This window comes from Telmatherina bonti (genome assembly GCF_933228915.1).
Source record: "Telmatherina bonti genome assembly, chromosome: 12".
NCBI lineage: Eukaryota > Metazoa > Chordata > Actinopteri > Atheriniformes > Telmatherinidae > Telmatherina > Telmatherina bonti.
The window spans coordinates 10,980,671-11,004,060 of NC_136610.1; the positions used below are offsets into that span (position 1 = coordinate 10,980,671).

The 23,390-nt window shown below is 39.6% G+C and overlaps 1 protein-coding gene across 4 annotated transcripts in view; it reads left to right on the plus strand.

Annotated features, from left to right (window-relative positions):
* The window catches only part of glra1 (glycine receptor, alpha 1), a gene marked incomplete at both ends in the record, with an annotated part of 148,808 nt that overhangs the window by 71,668 nt on the left and 53,750 nt on the right, over nt 1-23,390 (plus strand). For all 4 annotated transcript variants that reach the window (XM_079249625.1, XM_079249626.1, XM_079249627.1 and 1 more), the window contains 3 exons: nt 7,170-7,237; nt 14,588-14,811; nt 22,292-22,374. In XM_079249625.1, coding sequence (XP_079105751.1) covers nt 7,170-7,237; nt 14,588-14,811; nt 22,292-22,374 — 375 coding nt within the window. The remainder of the gene's footprint in view (nt 1-7,169; nt 7,238-14,587; nt 14,812-22,291; nt 22,375-23,390) is intronic.

The following is a 23,390-nucleotide window of genomic DNA, read 5'->3' on the forward strand; positions in this document are numbered from 1 at the left end:
CCCTGATATTTGTTTATTTCTTTTTTTGCATCACACGCTGCAAGGGATGTCAAGAAAAGACAAATTATGACATCCCTCCACTCGCCTCCCTCCTGCCTGCCATGCAGCGAGAGGACTTTGAAGGAGGGATTTTGAACAAAGCCGGGATGCAGGGGGAAATGTGTCAGAGGACTTGAGTTAGGCCCAGAAAGCCATTCGGAGAAAAAACACAGTGATAATGTAATACCAGCAGGTTTATGGATAAACCCCCTGATGCACTCAGACAGAGTTGTACTTACTGGGTTTGCCATGCATTCATTTATCATACAGATGCAGTTAGGTGGTCTAGAGGGGGTGATTATTTACCAGGAGTCTGTATTATTGTGTGTTCACTTCCAGTTTGTAGCCTTGTGTTGTTAAAACTTACTGGACTGTTAAAGTCTCCTGCTAAAGGAGATACATTTGGTCCCACCTCTGGTAGCAGCATCTCCTTGTTCTGATGCTCGCTTTGAACTTCAACAAGTCATCTTGATCATGACCACATGGCTGTAGCGGAATATGCCTCTACTAATTCTTAATTTATTAATTACCTCGGAGCACCACTCATCACTTTTAATTAACTTAAGATTCAGGCGGATGAGACACCTGAAATACTCTCAATTCAATAAACACAGTCTCAATTTAAAGGAGTAAATTCTAAGAACGAATGAACCAGAAATCGTGCTGTAGTAAAACTATGCCTCTATCAATTACTACTTATTAAATTTTAATTACCTCGGAGCACCACTCATCACTTTTACTTAACTTAAGATTCAGGAGGATGAGAAAAACCTGAAATATACTTAATTCAATAAACACAGTCTCACTTAAAGTAGTAAATTCTCAGAACGAATGAACCAGAAATTGTACATTCAGAAATTATGACAAGAACGGATGAATTGATTATACATATTTATTACAATGATGGTAAACATACAGCAGTGAAAATGAGCAATGATGGAGAGGTTATTGGTGAGATTGTCTAATGGATTTGTCTGCATGGATTTTCATTTATGACATTAATAAGGAACGCTGAAATTAATTAAATGAGATGGAGCAGGAAGAAACTGGTTGGAATTAAGCAAATAAATCGGGATGATTATCTTACTTAAATCTTTGATAAGAACGTGTTCAATAATTCTAAATTTGGATAAGAATTCAAATTTAATTATTTAATTAGAATTTGATGTACTGGTTTGGGACATCACAAATGTCAGAGCGCTATCAGATCCTACTTGGATGCTGGATCTCCGCAGTTTGGGGTCGAAGCGGGTGGTTGGTTCCCTATTCGGCGCGTTTCCGGGGAATTGGATCCCTGGAGCGTCAGGAAGAGTAGGTCTATGCAGCTACTCTGGGCTTCTGGGTACGTTCAGCGGAGTTCCAGAGCGGCGTGATGATGATCCAGATAGTCCCAAAAATAGATAGTTCCAGATTTTACATGTAAAGACGCAGTGGAAAAAGTTGGAGCTACGGTTTTAGTTAATTACTGATCTTGGGAAAAATGACTGGTTGCAAATAAACACTTGTTGTACTTTCTCCCGTTCGGAAGAACGGAGAGGTAAAAGGCTTCTAACGAAATAAAACTAAAAAGAAAAAGAAGACAAAAAGCTAAAAGAAGACTAAAAACATTGAAGACTCAGAAGACAAAAGACACACTGAGGAAGTCAGGCTGCAAGTCTGTTTTAAACAGACCCTCCTTTCGAACTTCCAGCCAATCATGAGTTGCGTCTGTCAGAGTTCTCATTAATGTGAACAGGATACTCAAAATTCTTTACTTTGTTTGACTCCAATACACATCAAATCACATTCTTAAGAGTTATGCAGACTCCTCGTTTGCTGGGAAGAAAAGCATTAACTTATAGTATTACTTTCACACATGAAAAGATTGACTACATGTATTTTTATTAAAGGTGGATTAATTAATTGTCATGACTCGTCCTCATCGGGCAATAAATCCTAAAAAGGAAAACTCACATTTTATTCATTCACATTAGTAGCTTAAGAGAGGTCTGGAGCTTGGAAAACATAATCAAGATTATTTAATGCAGTGTTTATGATTAATACACGTGTGTGATCCGTTTAAAGAATTAAATCATATATCAAGATAAAATAATGAAAAAGAAGAAATTCAATCAAAACAATTAACCAAAGTCATTTAGACTAAGTTAAATCGGTTAGACAACTTGTAAAATAAGATCAATGAGAATAAGCATCTAAAGTTTCCTTCAATTTGGGGTTTCTGTTTTTATAAACAGCAGGAGAAGCAGCAAGCTGTCTAAAATGTTAGCTACGAAGCGCACATTCGCTTTGCTTCAGCACCGTCAATCTGCACCAGGATTCACTTGCAATGGATTTGGTATTCAGGTGGTGCGTAGTGTGCTTCTTTGGTACTGCACCAGTACTCCGTGCTAATATAATTCAATTCAATTCAACTTTATTTGTATAGTGCCACTTCACAACAATGTTGTCACAGGGCACTTAACATGCACAAATCAACATCCACATCATTTCAAGCCAATTCATACATATCCTATCATAGAAACCAACTGATTGCATCGAGTCATGACTTTGATCCAATCCCCCACATACATGTAGAGGACCAGCAAACAGAAACTACTGTGGATCAGGGCTGGATTAAAATTGCACAGGCCCCTGGGCCCAGAGTGTTCAAGGGGCCCCCTTCACAGCAACATTGTGAAAATTGTAAATGAAACACTATGAAACGACATTTCTAACATCTCTCAGCCAGTAGTACCAATACCAACACACTAGACACTGTGGTGTAACTATCTTGCTTTTATGTACATTTTGTCTTATGTCCAAACCGCTGGTGTATGCCCTATGTTGGCTCCACATGGGCCCCAAATGGGCACCCATAATGACCATTGGATAATCCAGCCTTGCTGTGGATGTATTGTGATTGGCTGATTGGACATTTTTGTAAACAACCAATTGAAGCGATGGGTCAGATGAAGTGACCGGTGACTATGTGTTACCCTTTTTAAGGTGAACAGATCCCAAACTTCTGCTTCAGTCTCCTACTTTTCTCGTTCATCTCCATCTTACAGTGATTTGTCTTCAGCTTCTTCATCTCAACACACCAAAGTAATGTGAAAAGTTTCAGTCACAGCGCTGGGAGCAGACTTATTTAACATCCTTGTTTTACTTCGTCCCTTCCATATTTGTTACCTCACATTAATTTCTTTTCACTGTCCTGTAAGTAATCTATTGTTTGTTTCTAATTGGATGCAGTACGTATAAGTCGCATAGGGAATGATCGCCTCCAGCTAACTTTAATGATTTTTCCCCTCCTAACATCGCCGACCATACTGTATGCCTTAACCACTGTTGTGTGTTTCTGTGTGTGTGTGTCTGTGAATGACTCTCACATGATATTCCTCCCCTGTGGCCTCCAGCAGTGCTCAGACTCTGACAGGGAAAGTAATTGGCCATCAAAATAATCCAGACCCCTTCCTTCATTCCCTGCTAGCCGCTGGCCAGTGGAATTAGACATCGGATTTTAGCCACCGATGTTAACCACAAACTCTGCATCCATGTTGTGTGAGTGTCTGTTTGCGTGTGTGTTTGCATGACGCATTGCTTGACCTTAACTTACATTAGCATATATCAGACTATGACTCTGATACAGCCTGTTGACTCATTAGGAGTTACATTTTGTCATCCGGCATGGTTGGAAGAGCCCCACTCTCAATGCACAAACAATAAATTAAGTATAATGGGATTACGGTAATCACATTACAAAAAATATGCCTATGTACATGTAAACATGAAGCTTTTTAAATAGATTTTAATACATTCACATACAAAACAGTCTCTTATGGTCAGTAATGTATTTGTAACAGCCGCTTGAGTGAGTTTATGAAAAGAACAAATGTTATAAAAGTGCGAGACTACAAAGTTCAGCTTTTTTTTTTTTTTATCTTCTAAATATTTAAAGACAGCTCACATATTTGCTGTAATCCAAAAAAAGTGAAGGACTATCCACTGTTTTTGCTTTAAGGCTGTCTAATGCGTTTATTCAGAGCAAAAAAATTGCTACATAGTGTCGTTCACGGCAGACATTTCAGATGCGACTCACAGCAGCACAGGCAGCTTCTATGGCGACACATATTTGGCCAGATGGCAGTCGGAAGCATTTGCCAGCTCTAAAAACATAAATCAGAACTTTTCAATGAAGTTTAGCAAAAGAAATGAAAGGAAAATAAGAAAAGAACCCTAATGGAGCTCTAGTGAGGCCTGATCATGTGTGTTTCAGCTGCAGGAGCCACAAAGCAAACAATCTGGAAAGCCGACAATAAAGACGTTTACAGTCAGACATGAGGTCATGAGCTGAAACTAGCCGACACCTGAACATCACCTCTACTCATTATATTTTAGTACAAGCCATTTTAAAATGAACTTTATACAGTTAAACAACACAAGAGCTTTGTCACAGTAAATTGACCTATTTTTCATTCATTAACTCTTCATCAGGAACATTGTTTACCTTCTTTACATTGACTGCTCATGCAAAACAACACAGCTTTATTCTGTACTGAAGTAGTGGCTGAGCTTATTGATTATCTACTTATTTGTATTATAAAGTTGTATCAGCAGGTTAAGATCACTTCCGTAGCTTTGCAACTTGGAGGCAGTTGTCTGAGTTGAGCAGAAAACAATGCCTCTATTTTCAAAGTTCTTAGCTTGAGCCCCTCTTGTTCTGTGTGTAGAAGTCCACTGTGCAGGAGTCACTGACATATAGTCCCGTCAACCTCAAACTGCGACAGAAATAAACTGAAAGTGTAAATGGGTTGTTGTAGATTGAGCATGTAAAGATTTTCCAATCTGGGTTGCCATAGGAACATGATGATGCAACATTTTGGAGTGGGGAGGAGGATGATCTACAAGTTTGTTACAAGCTTGTAAACACTATTATAAATACTATATTTATGCTTACAAATGACCCAAAACGTGACATATTTTCACTTGTTTGCGCACAGGAGGGAACAATCAGCTCAGTAGTGACAGTTTCAGACTGATGAATTAACCATGGAATGCATTAAAGTTGTATCAGAACCTGTCAGCCGCATCGCCGGTCTCCGTGTTAAGTTCGGTCAACGGACATGACTTTAACTTCACAGAAAAAAGTTGTTCTGACTGATGTCATCTACGTCTGAAGACAAAATATTTCTTGAGACATTGCCCACAAACTTAACAAATCAGATCCAGCTGCTGATGTGAATCTCTTCAGGTACTTGGCTCTTAAAGCCCACATCATGTCCATGAAGTGACAAGAGCTTATGTGACTGTTCATCCACCCTCCTTTTTTCGTTCTGCAACTCAGCTCCTTTCAAGTAATCACATTTGTATTTGTACAACCCGGTGATGCAATAAATCAATGCAGCGACCTGATATTCTGTTTACTCTCACCTTGAATGGCTCATCGGAAAACAACCTTGAGGACGTCAACTCCTTCCTGACTGAGGAGACTGAGGCCAGACTGTTGTGGTCGCTGACTTCCTTTGAAAGGACACGGTGTATTTATTAATGCTATTTGAGATTGACCCACAGGGGTTTAAAAGTCTCTGTTGGGATGTGAAATTGATTTTCCTGTTTGTAGTTTCCTTAAGTCACAATGAGATGTTTACACGCCATCTCTCTCGCAGTGACAGGAGCAGGAGTGCAGTGACTTTCTTCTTTTATGTCTGACCAGAAGAAAGAGCAGATTTCAGGATGACTCCTGGATACACCATATTTCTGATGTTTGAAGTGGAATATTATCCCCAGTGAGGCAGAAACACAAGATCTGTAATACAAGAGCATGTACTGGAATTGAAACCACTTAACTAAGTATCTTTCATACCTGGACTGAACAGAAGAGTTTGTAAAACCAAGTGATTATCTGAAGAAAATCATACTTGTTTTTGTTATTTAAAAAGGCCAACCCATAGAAAATGTTCACATAAGCACAATTTTTCACACATGGGGTCTTTATTGGTATTGATTTACAAAATGATTTACAAAATTTAAAATGAGAAAGTACTACATTATTTAAGGATACCTACCATTTATCACCATGTGATATGTAAACGTTCTTATAGTGTAAACAGTGGGGCGATCGGGCCTTCGCAGTGGCAGGGCCCAAACTCTGGAACTCTCTGCCTCTGGAGTTACGCTCCATCATGAACCTGCCTCTGTTTAAGGCCAGGCTAAAGACTCATCTGTTTAGATCAGCCTTTGGCTGTTGAGATTTTTACATGTGAATGAACTGCTATTTTATATTTTTACTTGTTTTTATCTTTGTTCAGCACTTTGGTCAACTAAGGTTGTTGTAAAGCGCTTTATAAATAAAATTTGATTGAATTTGATTATAGTGTAGTAGTTTATTTTCTGCTGTCCTTTAAGAAGCTGAAGACAAAAATCAGATTGTGTTACACAGGATTTTAATTTTGCACCATAAAGTGATGCCAAATGTCTCAGAAACTGTATGTGTATATATATGTATATATATACATACATACGTGTGTGTGTGTGTGCATGTGTGTGCTGGGCCTTTTCACGTACAAAAAGTTCTCAAACCCAGAACAAAGACCCTCTATATAACACCAATTCAGGATGTTTTATCTACCACAAGCAAGACAATGTAACTCCTGAGGGGATGTCACCATGTTTTATTTGTTTATAAAAATAGAGACAAAAGAAGGCTTATATTGGGGATTGCCAGCACCGGTGTATGTCAGAAAGCAAGTGTCTTTTTCACAGATGTTATTCTCCAGCATTAAACGCTGGGTTTGCTTGGAGACAGTTGTGAGTTTGATGTGAATACCTGCTTAAGAAAACCTTTAAAATATTGCCTAGAATCCCAGGAAAATGGACCGTGCAGGACACACATCAGCAGATTGTGACAGAATGAAGAGCTGACATGAAACTGTGCTGCTGTTAAATGTAGCGTCATAAACGGAGGCCTCACATCTGTTTCATTAGATTCAACAATGAAAATCGATCTTTAAGCCACAGTGAATAATTATTACATCTCTCTGTTCCTGTTCTGGTTATTTCTCCCTGCTATACTCCAGCTCTGTTGCACAGTTCATCTCTTGACGCGCTCTAACTTCTCCTTTTCTTCTCTCCTCTTTCTATTATTTCCGCAGGTCCACCTGTAAACGTAACCTGCAACATTTTTATCAACAGCTTTGGGTCCATTGCTGAAACAACAATGGTGAGTTCAATCCTTCCCTCAGTCTCTTAGAAACACAGCTTGAAGTGAAGATTGGATCTTTTTTTTTTTTATTCGTCCCCATGTACGTTGATATGGATGGAACCTGTCATCCCGTCACAGCCTCGTGTCTGTTTGGGAAACTTCTCCCAGAAAAAATGAAAAACAGCTGATATTCATCCAGAATTTCATTTCCGTTTCCTTTAAAATGACGATCTTTCTGACCTCTCGCTGTTTGTAAATTTTTTACACCTCATTGAACCCGTCTCCCATTTGCGACACTTCATTTGAAAAGAGCGCATCACCGCAGCCGCCATTTGCATAACAACGTGGCGGCTTCAGCGTTGGCGTTCCTGTTTGTGAGCAATGGAGGGGAAATTTACACTCATTCATTACAAAGAAAACCCATTAGTGTTAATATAACGGAACCGTCAACCTTCTCAGAGCAGATACGGCCGTGCTGAACCTTCGTTTGTGTGTAGGAGTGGGTTTGCATGTGTGTGACCATGTCATGTCAGAGCAAAGCCAAGTTTCACAAACACTGCTTTTTTTTTTTTTTTTATGTAAACTTCTATTGTTCTGTTTCTGCTGGAGGTTTTGCACATAATTACGAAACACTTTATAAACAAATGAATGCTAATTATCAGAGCACTTTTGCACAATTAGCATCTATATTAGAAAACGAGATCTCACACGTACTCACATAGATCCATAAATTCACCTTTTAGACAAACATGAGTCTGTTAATGAGCGACAATGATCTCATTAACTCTAAATAGAAAACTTTTAATGTGCATATATGTGAGGAAGTCACGGCACGGCTGAGCTGATGCATTAATTACATACAGTAAATATCTTAGTATCTAGTGATAATTTAGGATTTTTTAACATCAGTGTTCATTGAACAATCAAATCTGTCATATATTAAAGTCACCTCTTAATTTGAAGGGAAGTTTGCACCCCTTGATCCTTTTTGTAAATTGACTTGACATCCCAGGATGCTGCTGGTAGAGCCGAGGCTCAAAAACACCATTTTTCCATTTCAGTGTCGAGCAGGTGTGTGAGCCTCCGTAACGCTGACCAACTGAGCTGAATCCAAGGAAGCAGCAGGATGTCGTGGCATGCATTACATCCTGGAAACTACATATTCTGTGGTTATTGCGGTTGTTTATGTCGTAGAAAGCTGGGGAAGAGGAGAGGGGCAGTCTGTCATGCGTGGTTTACTGTCTGAGTTTAATGCATCCTGAAATGAGTGTGGTATTGTGTAAGTACAGCAGTTGCTCTGCTAATGGTTCCACAGCAGCATGGCGGTGGTGGATGGTAATTTCATGGTGGCACTTAACAGTCCAGTGGCCTCATGTCACGTCCTCAGATGGAAGTGTTTAAAACAGAGCTGCCGCGGTGTCAACAACATTTTTAATAAACCAATTACTCAAATTAGTCATCTGTTCTCTTTAACTCCAAAACCATTCCCTGAAATTATTCATCTGTGCATTCAAATGACTTTTCCCTCATTTAAATCCCAAATTACTTTTCCCTCATTTGCCTCCTGGAATGGCCTGCCATCCATTTCCTACTTTCTGGCCAATGCAGTTATTGTTCATCCATCTGCAGTCGTGAAAAGCTTCTGATCCAGGACCCACGATGTTTAACTCAACATCTGCAGCTTGGACAATGACAAATAAGAGAATAGTTTTCATGTATATCCCAATAACACCAAATCTTTTCTAATATATATTCTATTAAAACCACATTTTTTTCTAATATATATCTTAATAAAACCACATTTTTTCTAATATATATCCTAATAGCATCATATTTTTTCTAATAAAATTTAAAAAATTAAAAAAAAATTTTTGTCATTATGTTTCAAATAAACTTTCTGAATCAAACAATCAATCCAACCTATCACAAGGTGGATAAATCTCAACCAATGGCCAAACTACTGCTGAGACAGTTTTAGATTATAGATCATCTTTTCTGCTTATTTAGTCACATTTTTTTCTAAAATATATAGATTTACCAAAAAAAAAAAAAAAATTCCACTAAATTTACCGTTTTGTTTCCAGATGAAAGTCTACCTCTAGCTTGATGGGCGATGAGTTGGACACATAACGTGTGTGATTTATTCCTGTTGTGGAAACAGTGAAGAATGTGCACAGTGGCTGAGAATGTAATCATCTTTGTTCTGAGCAACAGCATCAAGGCCATTTGTGCCCAGCTTTTCCCCTTTTGGAGCTAATATTAAACTGCAGGCGTGTTAGTGACCGATGAGTTAGTAGCCCTCCTCCTTGCTTCCCTGCGCCAGCACACACACTCCTCGCCTCTGCAACGTTTCAGGTTATTCATCATTTTCTCAAGCAGAAGAAAAGGCGGCTCATTCAGGAAAGGCCAAGCTCATTTGTTTCGTGTGAGATATTTACTGTAATAAACAGTGATAAACAGAGCAGGGGTCTCGCTGAGGCTATTGCAATGCGACTGTGTTTCACATACACATGCACAGAGGCTGATTGCTTCTCTAAATGCCACCTGCTTGGGCTGCTGGCATGGCTGCACCTCGCCCCTGCAATGCTTTTCTGCTACACCACGCTGCTTAATGATGGCTCCAACCTGGCCGAACCGGCCAAGTTCCATATTCTGAGAATAATTGACAATTAGGGAGATGGAGGGGCAAGCTAAATGCCAACTCCACACTGAAGAGACTCTGTGTCTGATTGTGAAATGGGGACTTGGAAGCACATGGTGGAAGGTTATACAACAAAACTAAAGGAGCAGCAGCATCAGCATCAGTATGAAGTAGAGTGATATATGAATAAGATAAAGACATAGATGGAGTTAAATGTATTGTTAAGACCTTCGTAGCAATATAGGGACGGTTTAGGTGAAACTTGTGAGAATTCCCTTTATGAATTAAGAGATACTGCATGACGGAAATTATGGTAGGAAAAAATATGATCAACCAGTTCTAGACCTCCACACAGATCTTTAACAGGTTGAGAGAGCAGGTTTATTTCACTGTAAAATGAAGCAACTGATCTTTTGCTTAAAGGCTTGAACAGCTGTTGGCAGCAATGTGTGTATCTAATAAAAACAGTGAATGTATGTGGGCATTTTTGAGGCTTTAAGCACTGTGAGGAACTGGAACCAAAGGAGAAATTCAGTCGGTGATTGTCTGTGAAGAGAATACCATTGATACTTGCGCTGGTTTCATTTAAACAGGCCAATTTAAGCGGTGATACAGATATGTCTAACTACAACTGCAAAAAGGCCCCTGACTATAAGGCAGGGCTACTCAATTAGATGTTCAGGTGGGCCAGATTTTCAAACAAAAAAAAAGATCAGAGCCAGTACATAAGTAAAGTAAAATAAATCAGTCAAAATGAAAAAATAAATTTAAAAAAAAAAAAAAACATTTACATTTTGTAAAGTAAGTAGTTTATTCATTTTTCTATTTTAAATTTAGTCCCATATGACACGAGCAAATGCACAAAATAAATTAATGAAAATTTCAGTCAGAGCTTATTTTTCTTCTAACTTTTAACATAAAAATGTCATTTCAAGCTAAACTTCTCGATGTGGTGCCTCTTCACATTATAATCTTTACACACCGCCACACACTCATTGCATATTAAACACATCGGTTTGGCGCTTGAATGTGACGGCAAAATAAACAAATACTTATCAGTCCAGGCGGTTTTCATTGCCAATTTTGCGTTTTGGGACAGAGAGCGACATGCTTGCTAGCGCTACTCTTACAACTTCAAAACACAAAAACACGCCCTGGGGTTAATGTTGCTAGGCAACCACATGTTGCATTCATGGTCTGCACAACCGTAGGATTGTAGGCTACTTAATCAGCAATGACTGAAGGTTCTGAATTAATATCTTTTTTTTTTTTTTTTACCTGCGCTGGGCCACATAGAAGTTGGTTCTGGGCCGCATGTGGCCCGCGGGCCACCATTTAAAGAGGCCTGCTATAAGGCCTGTAAAACAACAAGAAGCACTGGCTACATCCTATTCCAGAAAAGAGAGGAGAATTTTGGGAGTTTTGCTGCTTAATCCGGGAGCCGAAGCTACACTATGGCCTCTTCAGGAGGGACTTTAGGATGTCCGTTGGACAGTTGAAGGATCTGCTTTAGCAACTAGCTTTTAGCTGCTAGCAGAAAAGAAATCAGAAAGACGGTCGGCCATGACGATACAAAGTTTGAATCAGATTGCAGTGAAAGTGATCCTGCATAGCTCGCAGCCACTGATCTATCAGTCATAACACCTTCTCTGATTGGTTGATTATATATTGCAAATATTAAACAAAATTGACCCCAGTTCAAAAAAATGAAACTCGCAAAATCAGAATTTCATCACTGAAGTGAGCATTGCCGTTGGCGTTACACTGATCCGATACAAAATATTGCCGTGTGAATTATTCAGACCAAACAGTCAGAGCAGGTGTGTAAAGATGTTTAACTTTGACTTATTGAAACCCAAAAAATAAATCCAAAAAGTTTTCTATTGTTAATATTTTACATTGTTTTGACAGATATGCTGCATACTCCGTACATGTTCTCACACAGCAGTCCCACCAGAATTCACAGTTCTATCAAACATTTTTGAGAAAAAAGCATTTAAAAGACATCATAGATTAAGTCAGACGTAGTTTGTGAAAGTTATGGATTACAATATGACGGCCAACCTGTGATGCCGCTATACAGCAGTAGATGAGTCATTTTCCTGCTTCCATAAAGTCTGATTTATGTTTAACATTTTTCATCATTTACAGCCTTTAAAACTTGGAGACCTCCAGCACCCAAAGGGTTAACAAACAGCAGTAAACACAAGATTCAAGCAGCGCGTAGAATCACAATAAGGTTTTAAATCGGCTAAAGGCTGACTTGTTTCAAGGCTGAGGAAAATCTGAGGAATCACACAGGGCCAAAAAAGAAAAAAAAAAAACTGCTTCAGCTTGACGCTGAACTCTCTATGATCAGTAAAATATCTTCTGCTCACATAAAGGAGAAAATGACATATGAATGAAGACCCGTAACCGCCTGCTCATCCAGCCATGAAATCCTGTCGATCTGGTCGTCTTTGTGGAGTTACAGCATCTTAAGTCAGCGGCGCAATGACCCACGACGAGACTTTTTTCTCCTCTTCCCTTCCTCACATTTTGTATTTCTGAAGGGAGAAAAAAAATCACTGTGAAGCATTTTACATGCTTCTTCACTAGGATTTATTTATATCTCTGTAATTTTCTTTCATTTGAATCCCTCCAACCCACCTTGTCTTCCTCAGACACCCTGGACCTTCAGAAAAAACTTATTCATGTTTCTGGCCCATAGTTGTTCTTATTACTTTTTGTGTTCTTTATTCAAGGAAATTCTCTTTTTCTGATTCATTTACCGCCAAGAAATCTGTTCAGTATGGATGTTTGCATGAACTGAATCCACGATCACCTGGTCTAGTTTCGTCTTTTTCACTGTAGTCAATTTAGAAATTCAAATAAAACAAATCGATTAATGATCCACATTAGTCCAAATTACACTAACCTTCATAAACATCTATTTATTAAATAAACAGGAAAGGAATCGAATGTAGTGAATTCTCTGTACGTTTTTATTGGCCATCCTAAGCATGCACAGGTAGACAGTGAAGGAAAAAATGGAAGAAAAACCTGCAGGAGGAGCAGAACCAGGATGTGCAGCCATCTATAGGAACAGTAAAGAGCACCAGAATCTGAACCAGTCATCCCTGATGAGAAACAAAGGAAAAGGAAACTCATATTAATAACAACAACATCATATATGATATATGAAGTGTAAAGAGAGAGAGTGGAAGGAGGCGCTCATCAGCTGCCCCCCAGCAGTCCACGCGTAGCAGCACAAGGAAGGGGATTGCACAGACAGCCCTTACTGATCTTTTCTGAACAGAAAATATGTTAGAAAAGTAGAGAAGGTATCTGCTTCCTGATCCCAAACAGGGCAAACTGGGAGCTGGTTCCACATTGAGGCTGGGGTGGGGGTTTCTTGTGTTTATATAAAGGAGATTAATCAGTCGTTCAGGCCTTTTATGTCTGTAAGAAATCTTTGTACAAAGTTGGTTTCATGAGTGTTCATTAGTGAGTAAATGTGAGAGTAATCTGCACAACAATCCCGGTTGAAACTCCTTAAAAAGATTATTTTAGCTCAAATGAAGACAAATCAGGTTTAGGTACAGATACCTCTAAAACTGCTGCAGATGAGACATCATTAATAGTGAAGTTTCTCTCTAATGCAAATCCTTTTAGTTGTGGAAAGACTCCTGGACTCATTACACCTGAGAGTTAACGAATCGGATGACTCCTAAACTGGCTTCAAAAGCTCTGGGTCTCCTCTATCATTGATGAATAATAAGCTGTTTGAGTTTTATGTGCAGCTTTCTTGAAGCTTGATTCCAGACTTACTGGAAATTCTTTGACAGTGTGTGAATGTTGTTGTTGCCGATCTTCTTAAAGGTCTGGTTTTATGGAACGCTAAAGCAAGCTGTGACTTAAACCTGCTCATACGAACGACCTTCGTTTTGGGTTATATTAACTGCACTGGAAAAAATCTGAAATCTAAGTGAGATTAAAAATCTTAAATTGAGTTCACATGTGCTTATTTTTTTAAAGGTAAGATAATTCTTAGTTTTCACGCTTCTTGTTTTAAGAGGATTTTTACTTGTTTTGGGAAGTCTTGACAAGCCTAATTCTCTTTTTCTGTTGGCAGATAATTTATCTTATTTCAAGCAACATTTACCTAATTTTTTCTTGTTTTTTAAGGCTGAGTTTTTGCAGTTTGATGCTGTCTGTCAGTGGGATAATGAATCTGTAAAGGTGTAAACTCAGATGGCTGCATGAATGCAGATTTGAATCTATTTTAATCTGTTTTAATCTACTTTACCTGGTAATTCTATAAAATAAGCAGATTTGAAGCATCTTTGGGATTCCAAAAGGCACAAAAACAAACACTATGAGTCTTATTAGGCTTTTATTTAGTTGTTTTACCTTTGATTTATTTTAACCCAACAGTAATCCATGTTTATTTTAATGAAATTTGTTGTAATGTAGCTTAATGTGGATTATTCTTTAAAACATTCAGTAAATAATTGTTTTGTCGGTGGAAAAATATCCTTATTAGTGGTTTAGTGGTCGCTGTTTAATATTTCATCACATCTAGACTGGACTTCAAACAGCAAATACAAGCTTGATGCTCCAGAAATAAACAGAAGCCATTTTTATTACTTGTGACATCACATATTCTTATTAATTGTTTTAGTTCCTGACGGGTTGACCTCCGTTCCTCCCTTTAACACGTAGGAATCCTTGCTTTCTCCTTGCAGGACTACAGAGTGAACATCTTCCTGAGGCAGCAGTGGAACGACCCCCGGCTGGCTTACAGCGAGTATCCGGACGACTCGCTGGACCTCGACCCGTCCATGTTGGACTCCATCTGGAAACCTGACTTGTTCTTTGCCAACGAGAAGGGAGCCAACTTTCATGAGGTCACCACGGACAACAAGCTGCTGCGCATCTCTAAAAACGGCAATGTGCTCTACAGCATACGGTGAGTAAAAGATTAGTTCTGTTTTCCAACTGGAAGTAAATACTGATATTAGCTGATTATTTCAGCATGGATACATTTTAAAAATGTCATTTATTATGGTTGGAAATGGCGTCATTTCAGTTAAATTACTTTCCTCCACTTGCTTGTGACTTTTTGTCTTTATATATTGAGTCCTACAACAACAGAATCGTACAATTTTATGACTTTCTTTTGGTTAAAATCATTATTTCATCTTTCTTTAATCTGGAAAAGCCTTTAAATGATAAGATGAGGATAACCTCAGTAAATGTTTCTAAGGAGAAACAGTCTGGCGATCATTACCAAATACAAATAATGCATCGGTTTGTCTCTTCATCGTCCATCATAACATTATGTTTTTGTCCCATGCTCTCGGCAGATGTCAGTCAAAGACATTTATGAAACACGATGCAAAAGAAAAACTAAGGATGCAAAATTACATGGAAGTTTAATGACTGACAATACTACAAATTCTTATATAGATCAGCTGATACTTTATTTGGCTTTTAACTATTTACAAAGGAGGATGCAGAGCTCATTTGAAGTTTTAAAGCCGTCACACCTTTTATCTTTTGTTCCAATCCAATGCATCCATCCACTTTTTTTTAAAGCTGAATTTTACGAAGACTGAAACTGATCTTAGTTGCTAAGCAACAAGTCGGACAAAACATACATAGGTCCCCAGTCCATCACAGGGCCTTGCTCTAATTCAAGAATACTTAATATGTTTTATTATACATTCAGATTCATCACTTTCACCTTGAAAGTGTTTAAATGTTCTCTTATTAAAACAATGAGATTTTTGCAAATGATCATATTTTTCTCTGGATAATCAGCTCCAGATCCGACCCCATCACAGAACCAGCCATACTGATAATATGGACAAAAGCTCACTGCAAAGAGTTTTGTGTCCCATGTTCAAGTATCTCTGCTTTTCCTCGACATGTTCAAGACCGGGCGGTGGCAGCTCAGGAGGATGAGCGGATGTTTTTCAACCAGAAAGTCGGTGGATTGACTTCCCTGACTGCATGCCTAAAGCCTGCTACATCCCTCACGAGAAGTGAGAAGTTTTTTCTTGTTCTCGAGGCCCCGATAAGAAAATGACGTCATTTTGTTCTCCTGGTTGAAGACAGTTCTCGACACACCAGAACGTTTTTGGCTGCGGGGCTCCGAGAAGAATCGTGTGATTGGTCAGAGATTTAAGGTGGACGTGGTTAACATGGCAAAGCTTGAAGCGGATTATGCTGCTTTGGCATTTTTGCTGAAGTTTGATTTTGAATGTGAAATAACTGGGTTGATTGCACATAAAGCAGACATCACCACCTGCACTGATCCCTCCCCGCTGCAGACGAAGCTTCTCGTGGAGTTTGAATGGACCAGATAAAAAAAAAAAAAAAGAGTAAGAAAGTTCTTGCTTCTCATGAAGGATGTAAGAAGCTTAAGTGTCCTTGGGCCAGACACTGAATCCTGCATGGACCCCTGATGTCCCTGCCGGGGTTTGAGTCAATGGGGGACTGGAACATGTGGTCTAAAGTGCTTTGAGTGGTTGATGTGTCTGGAAGCCCTGCAGGGTCTCCTCCTTTCGGTTGGCCTTTATGGTGCCATATCTATTAATACGATCATTTTATGTCATTTCAATGTCATAAAGAATAGATAAATAAATAAGTGGATCAAAAAGTTTAACAGTTGAAAAATGAATACCAGTTAAACGGACCTTCAGACTGGTGCCACTGAGTATCACTAGCTAGCATTTTTAATGTAATAATTAGATATAAATGATGAAGATTTGGGATGAACCATTTTTCAAAACCCCTTATTTTCTTTAAAGCACCAAGACACCATCTGTACCTCCATAGAATAATGATATTGATATTTTGCTCTGCAGTTGCAGAATAAGGAGGTTTGCAAAAAGCGCGCCGTCTTTGCAAATTTATTTCTCCTTTCATATGGTGGGAATAAACTCAACTAAAAAACTCCCGCAGCTGTGCTGGGAATGACACGGGTCCTGTAATGACGAAACACATATAGACCATGATCACATCAATAAGACTGGCTGAAAATGTTGTTGTAGCTCAGGAATGTTGCTGTTATAATAAAGCCCGGTCATCCAGCTGCAACAAGCTTTCTGTTTATATCATCCCAGAGACTTTCATCCCCAGTTTTAGTTATCTTATTGCATCAAAGTTGAGTTTTACTTCCCCCGTCCTCTCCGCTCTTTCATAACTCCCGTCCATGCTTCACAAGAGTTACAAGTTCCCTCAGCGGACAAACCTTTCAGCCCAGTGGTGCTTCCTCCTTCTTGCTTTTATTGCATCTGCTCAGGAGCAAATGAAAAAGCACGGCAGCAGCACCAGTAGCAGCCGCGGTAATCTACTCAGCCTGTTGGTATTCTAGCGGCGATTCCGATCCGTTATCAAGCTCAGTTTTCACCTCCTTGTCCAGCTGGAGGAGGAGGAGGAGTGAGATTGGCCTTTTATAAATCTCATCAGAGCTCGGATGCACCCTGCGCTCCTCCTCTGCTCCTTTCATTTTTTAACTTGACAACATCAGAATGAACCCTCTGTTGATCAGTTTGATCTCAGAGGTGACGAGGCGGCTCAGGATATTAAACCATCGCCAGGGAAGAGAGAAAGAGGCCTCATGTAAATGTTGTTTACTCGGTTTTTTGATGTTTATCGCTGAACAGTAGAGCAGCGCGAGAAGTCGTGGCGGATGGTGGCTTCTCCTCTAAGATCAAAGAGAACTTTGTTAGATTAGATGACCAGATTGACGTTTATAGTGAATCTGCTGCACTTCAGACACAAGCAGCGGCATTCCCGCTATCTGATGTAATCCCATTTGTAAAGAGGGGGCTGTGTCAAAAGGGAAAATGTCCAGACTTTTCATGGATTCTAAGGCAAGAAGTTAAAAGTTCCTGGATGATTTTCCAGAAAGAGGATGTACATTTAATCCAGATTTGTCTTTTATTCCGTTCAGACCTGTCTGGGCTATTCTACTCCAGCTAAATCCTGCTGTCTCTAGCTTAACTTGAGCAGGAGTAACATTTTTTTATGACAAAATCCCCCATTTTCCAGAAAGCAGGAGTCAAACTCCTCCTTAACCTTCAGCTTCTTGGACTTTCCACATCTGTCTTTCTCCTGCAGACTTTGCACCGATCTTCTGCAGGAAGGTAACAGCCATCAGTGGCCAGTTTGGTAGCATATGTGTCCAAATATCTCCTGAGTCGTCACTTATCCTCTATATTGTTTTTGTTCTCCGCTCAAAATGCCAATTTTGCACATCATCATAACTAAGATTATGGACACGGCGAAGGGTTTTCTGGTTGCTTGATTGCTGAAAAAGTCCCTGCTGATTCACAAACTGCAGGGTCCACACACACTCCTTCCTTTTGCCTCCTAAATTTGGGAAAACGGTCCCTCAAAGTGCAGCATAGCAGCATTTTCTGTTAGAAATGAGTGCAGTCTGCAAATAAGACATTAAACTTGCAGAGATGTACGTTTTTAAAAACATCCACTCATCATCTACAAGGTCACCGGGGCTCAGTTCGAGCCCAGATCATCAGACCTCCTGCTTCCTCCAGCCCTTCCCAGAGGACACACGTGTTCCCAAGCTAGCTTGTCCTAAAGCTTCTTGGTCTACCTTTCACCACCTTAACTAGTTTTTTTTTCTGATAAGGAGGAGAAGGAACTGGTCTCTAAGCTCCTGATTCTGTCCCTAAAGGATGAACCACTGACCCCTCAGAGGAAGCTCATTTCAGCCATTTCTATTTGCAGTCTCTTTCTTTTACTGTCTTCTCAGCTCAGCTTCCTCGTCACCATGATGGACGGGTGCAGCACCCAAATCACTCCAGACGCTTTTTTTTTTCCCATCCACTGAGCTTTTTCATGGCTGAGAGGGGTCTGTGTTACCAGATCTCAACAGATTTTCTGCTGCAAACAAGCCTCAAACATTTTTTTTTTTCTTTTTAATGTTGTCCGTCAGATTCTTCCACTGGGATGAACAGACTCCGGATCTGCCTGTAGCCTCTTACAGGGGCGTAAAACTCAGGGAAAATCATTTCACATGACCAGAAGCCAGAGCTTTGCTGGAAAACTGGTGCTGCAGCAGAACCGACTCTTTGGTCGGAGCCATGGACGGCAGCCGCACAATTAAACGTTTTAACTACCAGCAGTGTAAAAACTACAGCACAACACAACAAAGACACTGTAACACTGATAATGAGGTCGCTGGTTCGATCCTCAGCCGGGGGAAGGGTTGAATAGTGGCCCTTCTGTAAAACTCAGCCTTAAAAAAACAAGAAAAAAAATATACAAAATTAGGTAAATGTTGCTTAAAATAAGATCAATTATCTGCCAACAGAACAAGAAAATTTGGCTGGTCAAGACTTCCCAAAACAAGTAAAAATACTAAAAAAAAAAACCTAAGAATTATCTTACCTTTAAAAAAAAAAAAAGCATATGTGTCAATTTAAGATTTTTAATCTTACTTAGATTTCAGTTTTTGCAGTGTGGAGTTCGGTGTTCTCCCCGTGTATGTGTGGGTTCTCTCCGGGTTCTCCGGCTTCCTCCCACCGTCCACAGACATGCATGTTAGGTTAACTGGTTTCTCTGAATTGCCCCTAGGTGTGAGTGGTTGTATGTCTCTTTGTGTTGGCCCTGTGATGGACAGGTGACCTGTCCAGGGTGTACCCTGCCTTTTGCCCAGACTGCTGGGATAGCTCCAGCTAGCCCGCGACAATAAATCGGACAAAGCGTGTGTAAAATAGTGTAAAATAAATGTAGAACGAGCACACAGAATGGAAACATCAGTCTGGGTGGAAATGAGCTGTTTAGAAAAGGTGTTTCTCTCAGACTGCTTTGCTAGATTTTAGACTGAAAATTTAAAAAAACATTTAAAACAAGACTTTTAAAGTGAAAAGCACATCTCTGAGGATGGGCTGCAAAGATAACAGGGGAGAATTCTGTATAATTATTTCCGTTTCTCTTTTTTTCCCCTGCATTTAATGTTGTAAAAACAAACTTCTCCCCCTTTTCTGTTCAACAGACAGAAAAAAAAAAATCAGTAAATAAATAAAGAAACACCAGCAGGGTTAGAGGTTCATCTCCCTGTCAAGCTGTGGGAGGTGAGAGAGACGCGGTTTTTCCCTCCATCAGCATTTGGTGTGGAGGTGTCACGATGCAGCGAATATAAAACCAGAGAGCCAAACTTCTTCCTGAGAAAGTGGGACATCTGTGAGGGCTTTGTCATGTGTGTAAAACACAATCAGCATCCTGTCAAGGATTTGTAGCGAAAGGCAAACGCAGCAGAGTTTTTCTGGAACATCAGGCCGAACCGGACGCGTGTGCCATCACCGTGGGTGTCCTGTTAAAACAAAACAGAAGGACTGAGTGCGTGGAGTCAGATCAGCTCCTGCTCATCCCGGCGTCCTGCTGACAGCAAATGTTTTGCAGGCATAAAAATCTGGTGTGGCAGGATTTTTTTTTTTTTTTGGTCTAAAAACTTGACTTTCTCCGTGAAATGATCACCATTGAGCACAATCTTCGATGCCAGCAGACAGTAGGGAGGGGCTGTGTTTTAAAGTGGCTGAAAAGCTTCCTGCAAAGGGTTAGCATAGCAAAGCAAGCAGTGCATCCTGGGAAAAAATACTTTCATTTTAACAAAAACTGGAAAAATTAAAAAATGTATTTAGAGTGGAATGACTTTAGCTGTAACACCTCCTTTGTGCATTGTATCACAAATAATTAAACAGTCTTTTTTGCAGCTCTGATCTATAAAACATCCTTTAACCCATCAGGTTAAACAGATTTGCATCACTGCACGATGCATGTCTGCACATGTGTAACTACAAATGTCCACTACGGAGGACGTTGCTTAAACTTTTAAATATTGTGGTAAAATATAGTTATATTTATTTAAAAACGATTTAATGTGTTTATAAGTTATTCAATGAAAATCTAACTGCAAAATTTAAAGTAATAATCAGCACAAAGAAAAGTATTCTGCACTTTTGCTCTTCCCATAAAACATGCTTGTTGCAATGGAGGCCATTTTTCTTGAAGAAAGAAAGAAAGTTCACAACCCCCCACCCACCCACCCATTTAAAAGCATTTACAAGGTCCTCTTTAAAAACCAAAAGGTTTTAGTTCAGTGGCATTCAGGGAGATGAAAATATTTAGGTTTACAAAGGTCCTCCACAGAGGACAAATTGAACTACTGGTAGTCAGGAGGATCTATCTGCATCACTGCGGGCGTAGTTCTTTTTGACTGGTCGTCATAATACCTCTTGTTTCTGTGCAAAATAACAAACCCAAACAAAGTATATCGTTACGACTACAAGGGCTCTGTGTACCATTACGACAGAAGTCAGTCATCTCAAACACAGAATGAACTCTGAATGGTGATTTCCTCCTAATAGAAATCTACGCGTTTAATGAAACTCAGAGGGCGGCAGCTTTAATAGATAATCAGTATTAAAGTGTCTGATGAGCAGCAAAAATGGAAGCTAAAGAAGTGAGACTTTTTTTGACAAAGGAGGAGTCACAGGAGGACAAACAGTTTGAGTTGAAACAAGTTTATTCATCACAACATGTGATTTTTTGTTGTTGTTGTTGTTCGATGATCTCTGGCTGCTAAGTCTCAGAGTTTTTGTCCCACTGTAATGAAACAAGCATCTTTGTAATCAGTTGGATATCTGCTTCCATACATCGTATTTGTGTGGAGAAATTAGGAGAAGCTCTAAAGTGGACGCCGCCGTTCTCATGTTTGGTTACATTCCCGTAGATTTGCTCATTCAGTGCTTCGTAAACTATGTTTGATGTCTTCACATCACTTTGGGATGCCACATGGTTAGACTGGTGCTTCCTACAAAGTACAAATATCTTCTTTACTGCTTATATGGCATGCTGGCCCCTGTACAGGGGGCTCCAGTCAGTTATAGGTTAAAACTTTAAGATTTTTCCTACCATTTCATACATCTTTTCCCTCTGAATGTCTGTTGTTTTGAAGGGAAAAAAAACAAACAGAAAAAGAAAGAAAAACTTTTTATTTGTATAAGTTTTAAACAGAGATGTATAAAGTAGAAGTAGAAGTAAAAATAAAGTAGAAGTCCAGCCATGTTTTTGGATCTACCGATGCATTTAGAACAGGTGTTTTCACTAACAGGCTCATCTACCTGCAGTGGAGCTGAAATTATTAAACTAAATTCATCTGGTTTAGTGACTGGTTGGACAAGACTTCTACTTCCTACTTCTACTTTATACACCTCTGGTTTTAAATACTCAACAGTCACTGCATCATTTTTGTGTCTCTCTGAATTTCTGTTGTTTTGAAGGAAAAAAAAAAACAAATAAAATATAAAATATAAAAAAAAGAAATAAAATAAATAGAAAAAGAAAGAAAAAAATGTTTATTTTTACATGTTTTAAACACTCAACAGCCACCTGTTAACTGTTTGTCTTGGCAGAATAACACTGGTCCTGGCCTGTCCAATGGATCTGAAGAACTTCCCGATGGATGTGCAGACCTGCATCATGCAGCTGGAGAGCTGTGAGTGCACACACACACACACACACACACACACACACACACACACACAGCAACGGATGCATCTGATGAGAGATGTGGTGTTGACTTCTCAGTGGCCTTTTATTCTCCTAACAGACCTAAAAGGATTCAGAGAAACGGGCACTGACGCTGGAAGAGCTTCTGTCTTTGGGAGGGTCGCGATTTACTCACCGATTACCCAGAAAAACCTAAACTCAGAGGTCTTCCTGCAGACGCCTGCAGATAATACATCCTCTGCTAAGTCTGTAAAGTTCCTGCTCTGGAACTGGAAGGTTGTCTGCCTGCTTATCTGTGGCCATATTTTCTCCAACAAGCAGTCATCAGTTTAACCTGGACGAGCTTTGGCTTGAAGGGAAGCGTAAAGTACAGTGTCTGGATGAGAACACAGGGTGGAGATGGATGCTCTTCAGCTTTCCACTTCAACTTTATATCTGTGGTTTCCTGTAACGTCCGACATCAACGGTTGCTTCATGGTTGTGGAGTTTTAAGCAGTTTGCAGGACGGTGGACTGTTGTGGGTTTGTTTACACTTTTACTAACAGATATTTCTTTTAATATTTATGTCATGTAGCATCAGAGGAGCGCCACAGGGCAAGGCTTTCTGCAGAACATCACAGATCAGTGCTGTTTACTGCACCTGTCGGTGTTTTTAAATGATTTGCTGGTTGAGATCCAGGCCATGCTCGTACGTAGCCGGGTTGTTCTTGTCCCTACGTCTAAAACGAGTTCGGTCCACACCACCTTGTGTTTAGACAAACATTATATGTAGCTTTAACTATATAAGTGCACCAATACACACAGGACGTGCAGAGGATGCCACTGGCTGAAACATAATGTACTGTTTGCTCTGAGGTTTGTGAAATAATCCGTTTTTATGTGGTAAATCTTTTTATGAGAGGTGGAATCATAGAAAAATATCCTTCTTTTGTGAGATTCCCTGCTTTGTGTGGACGAGGAAGTAGTTGCAGGAGTTTTTTTGACAGTTTTTTTAAAGGAAGG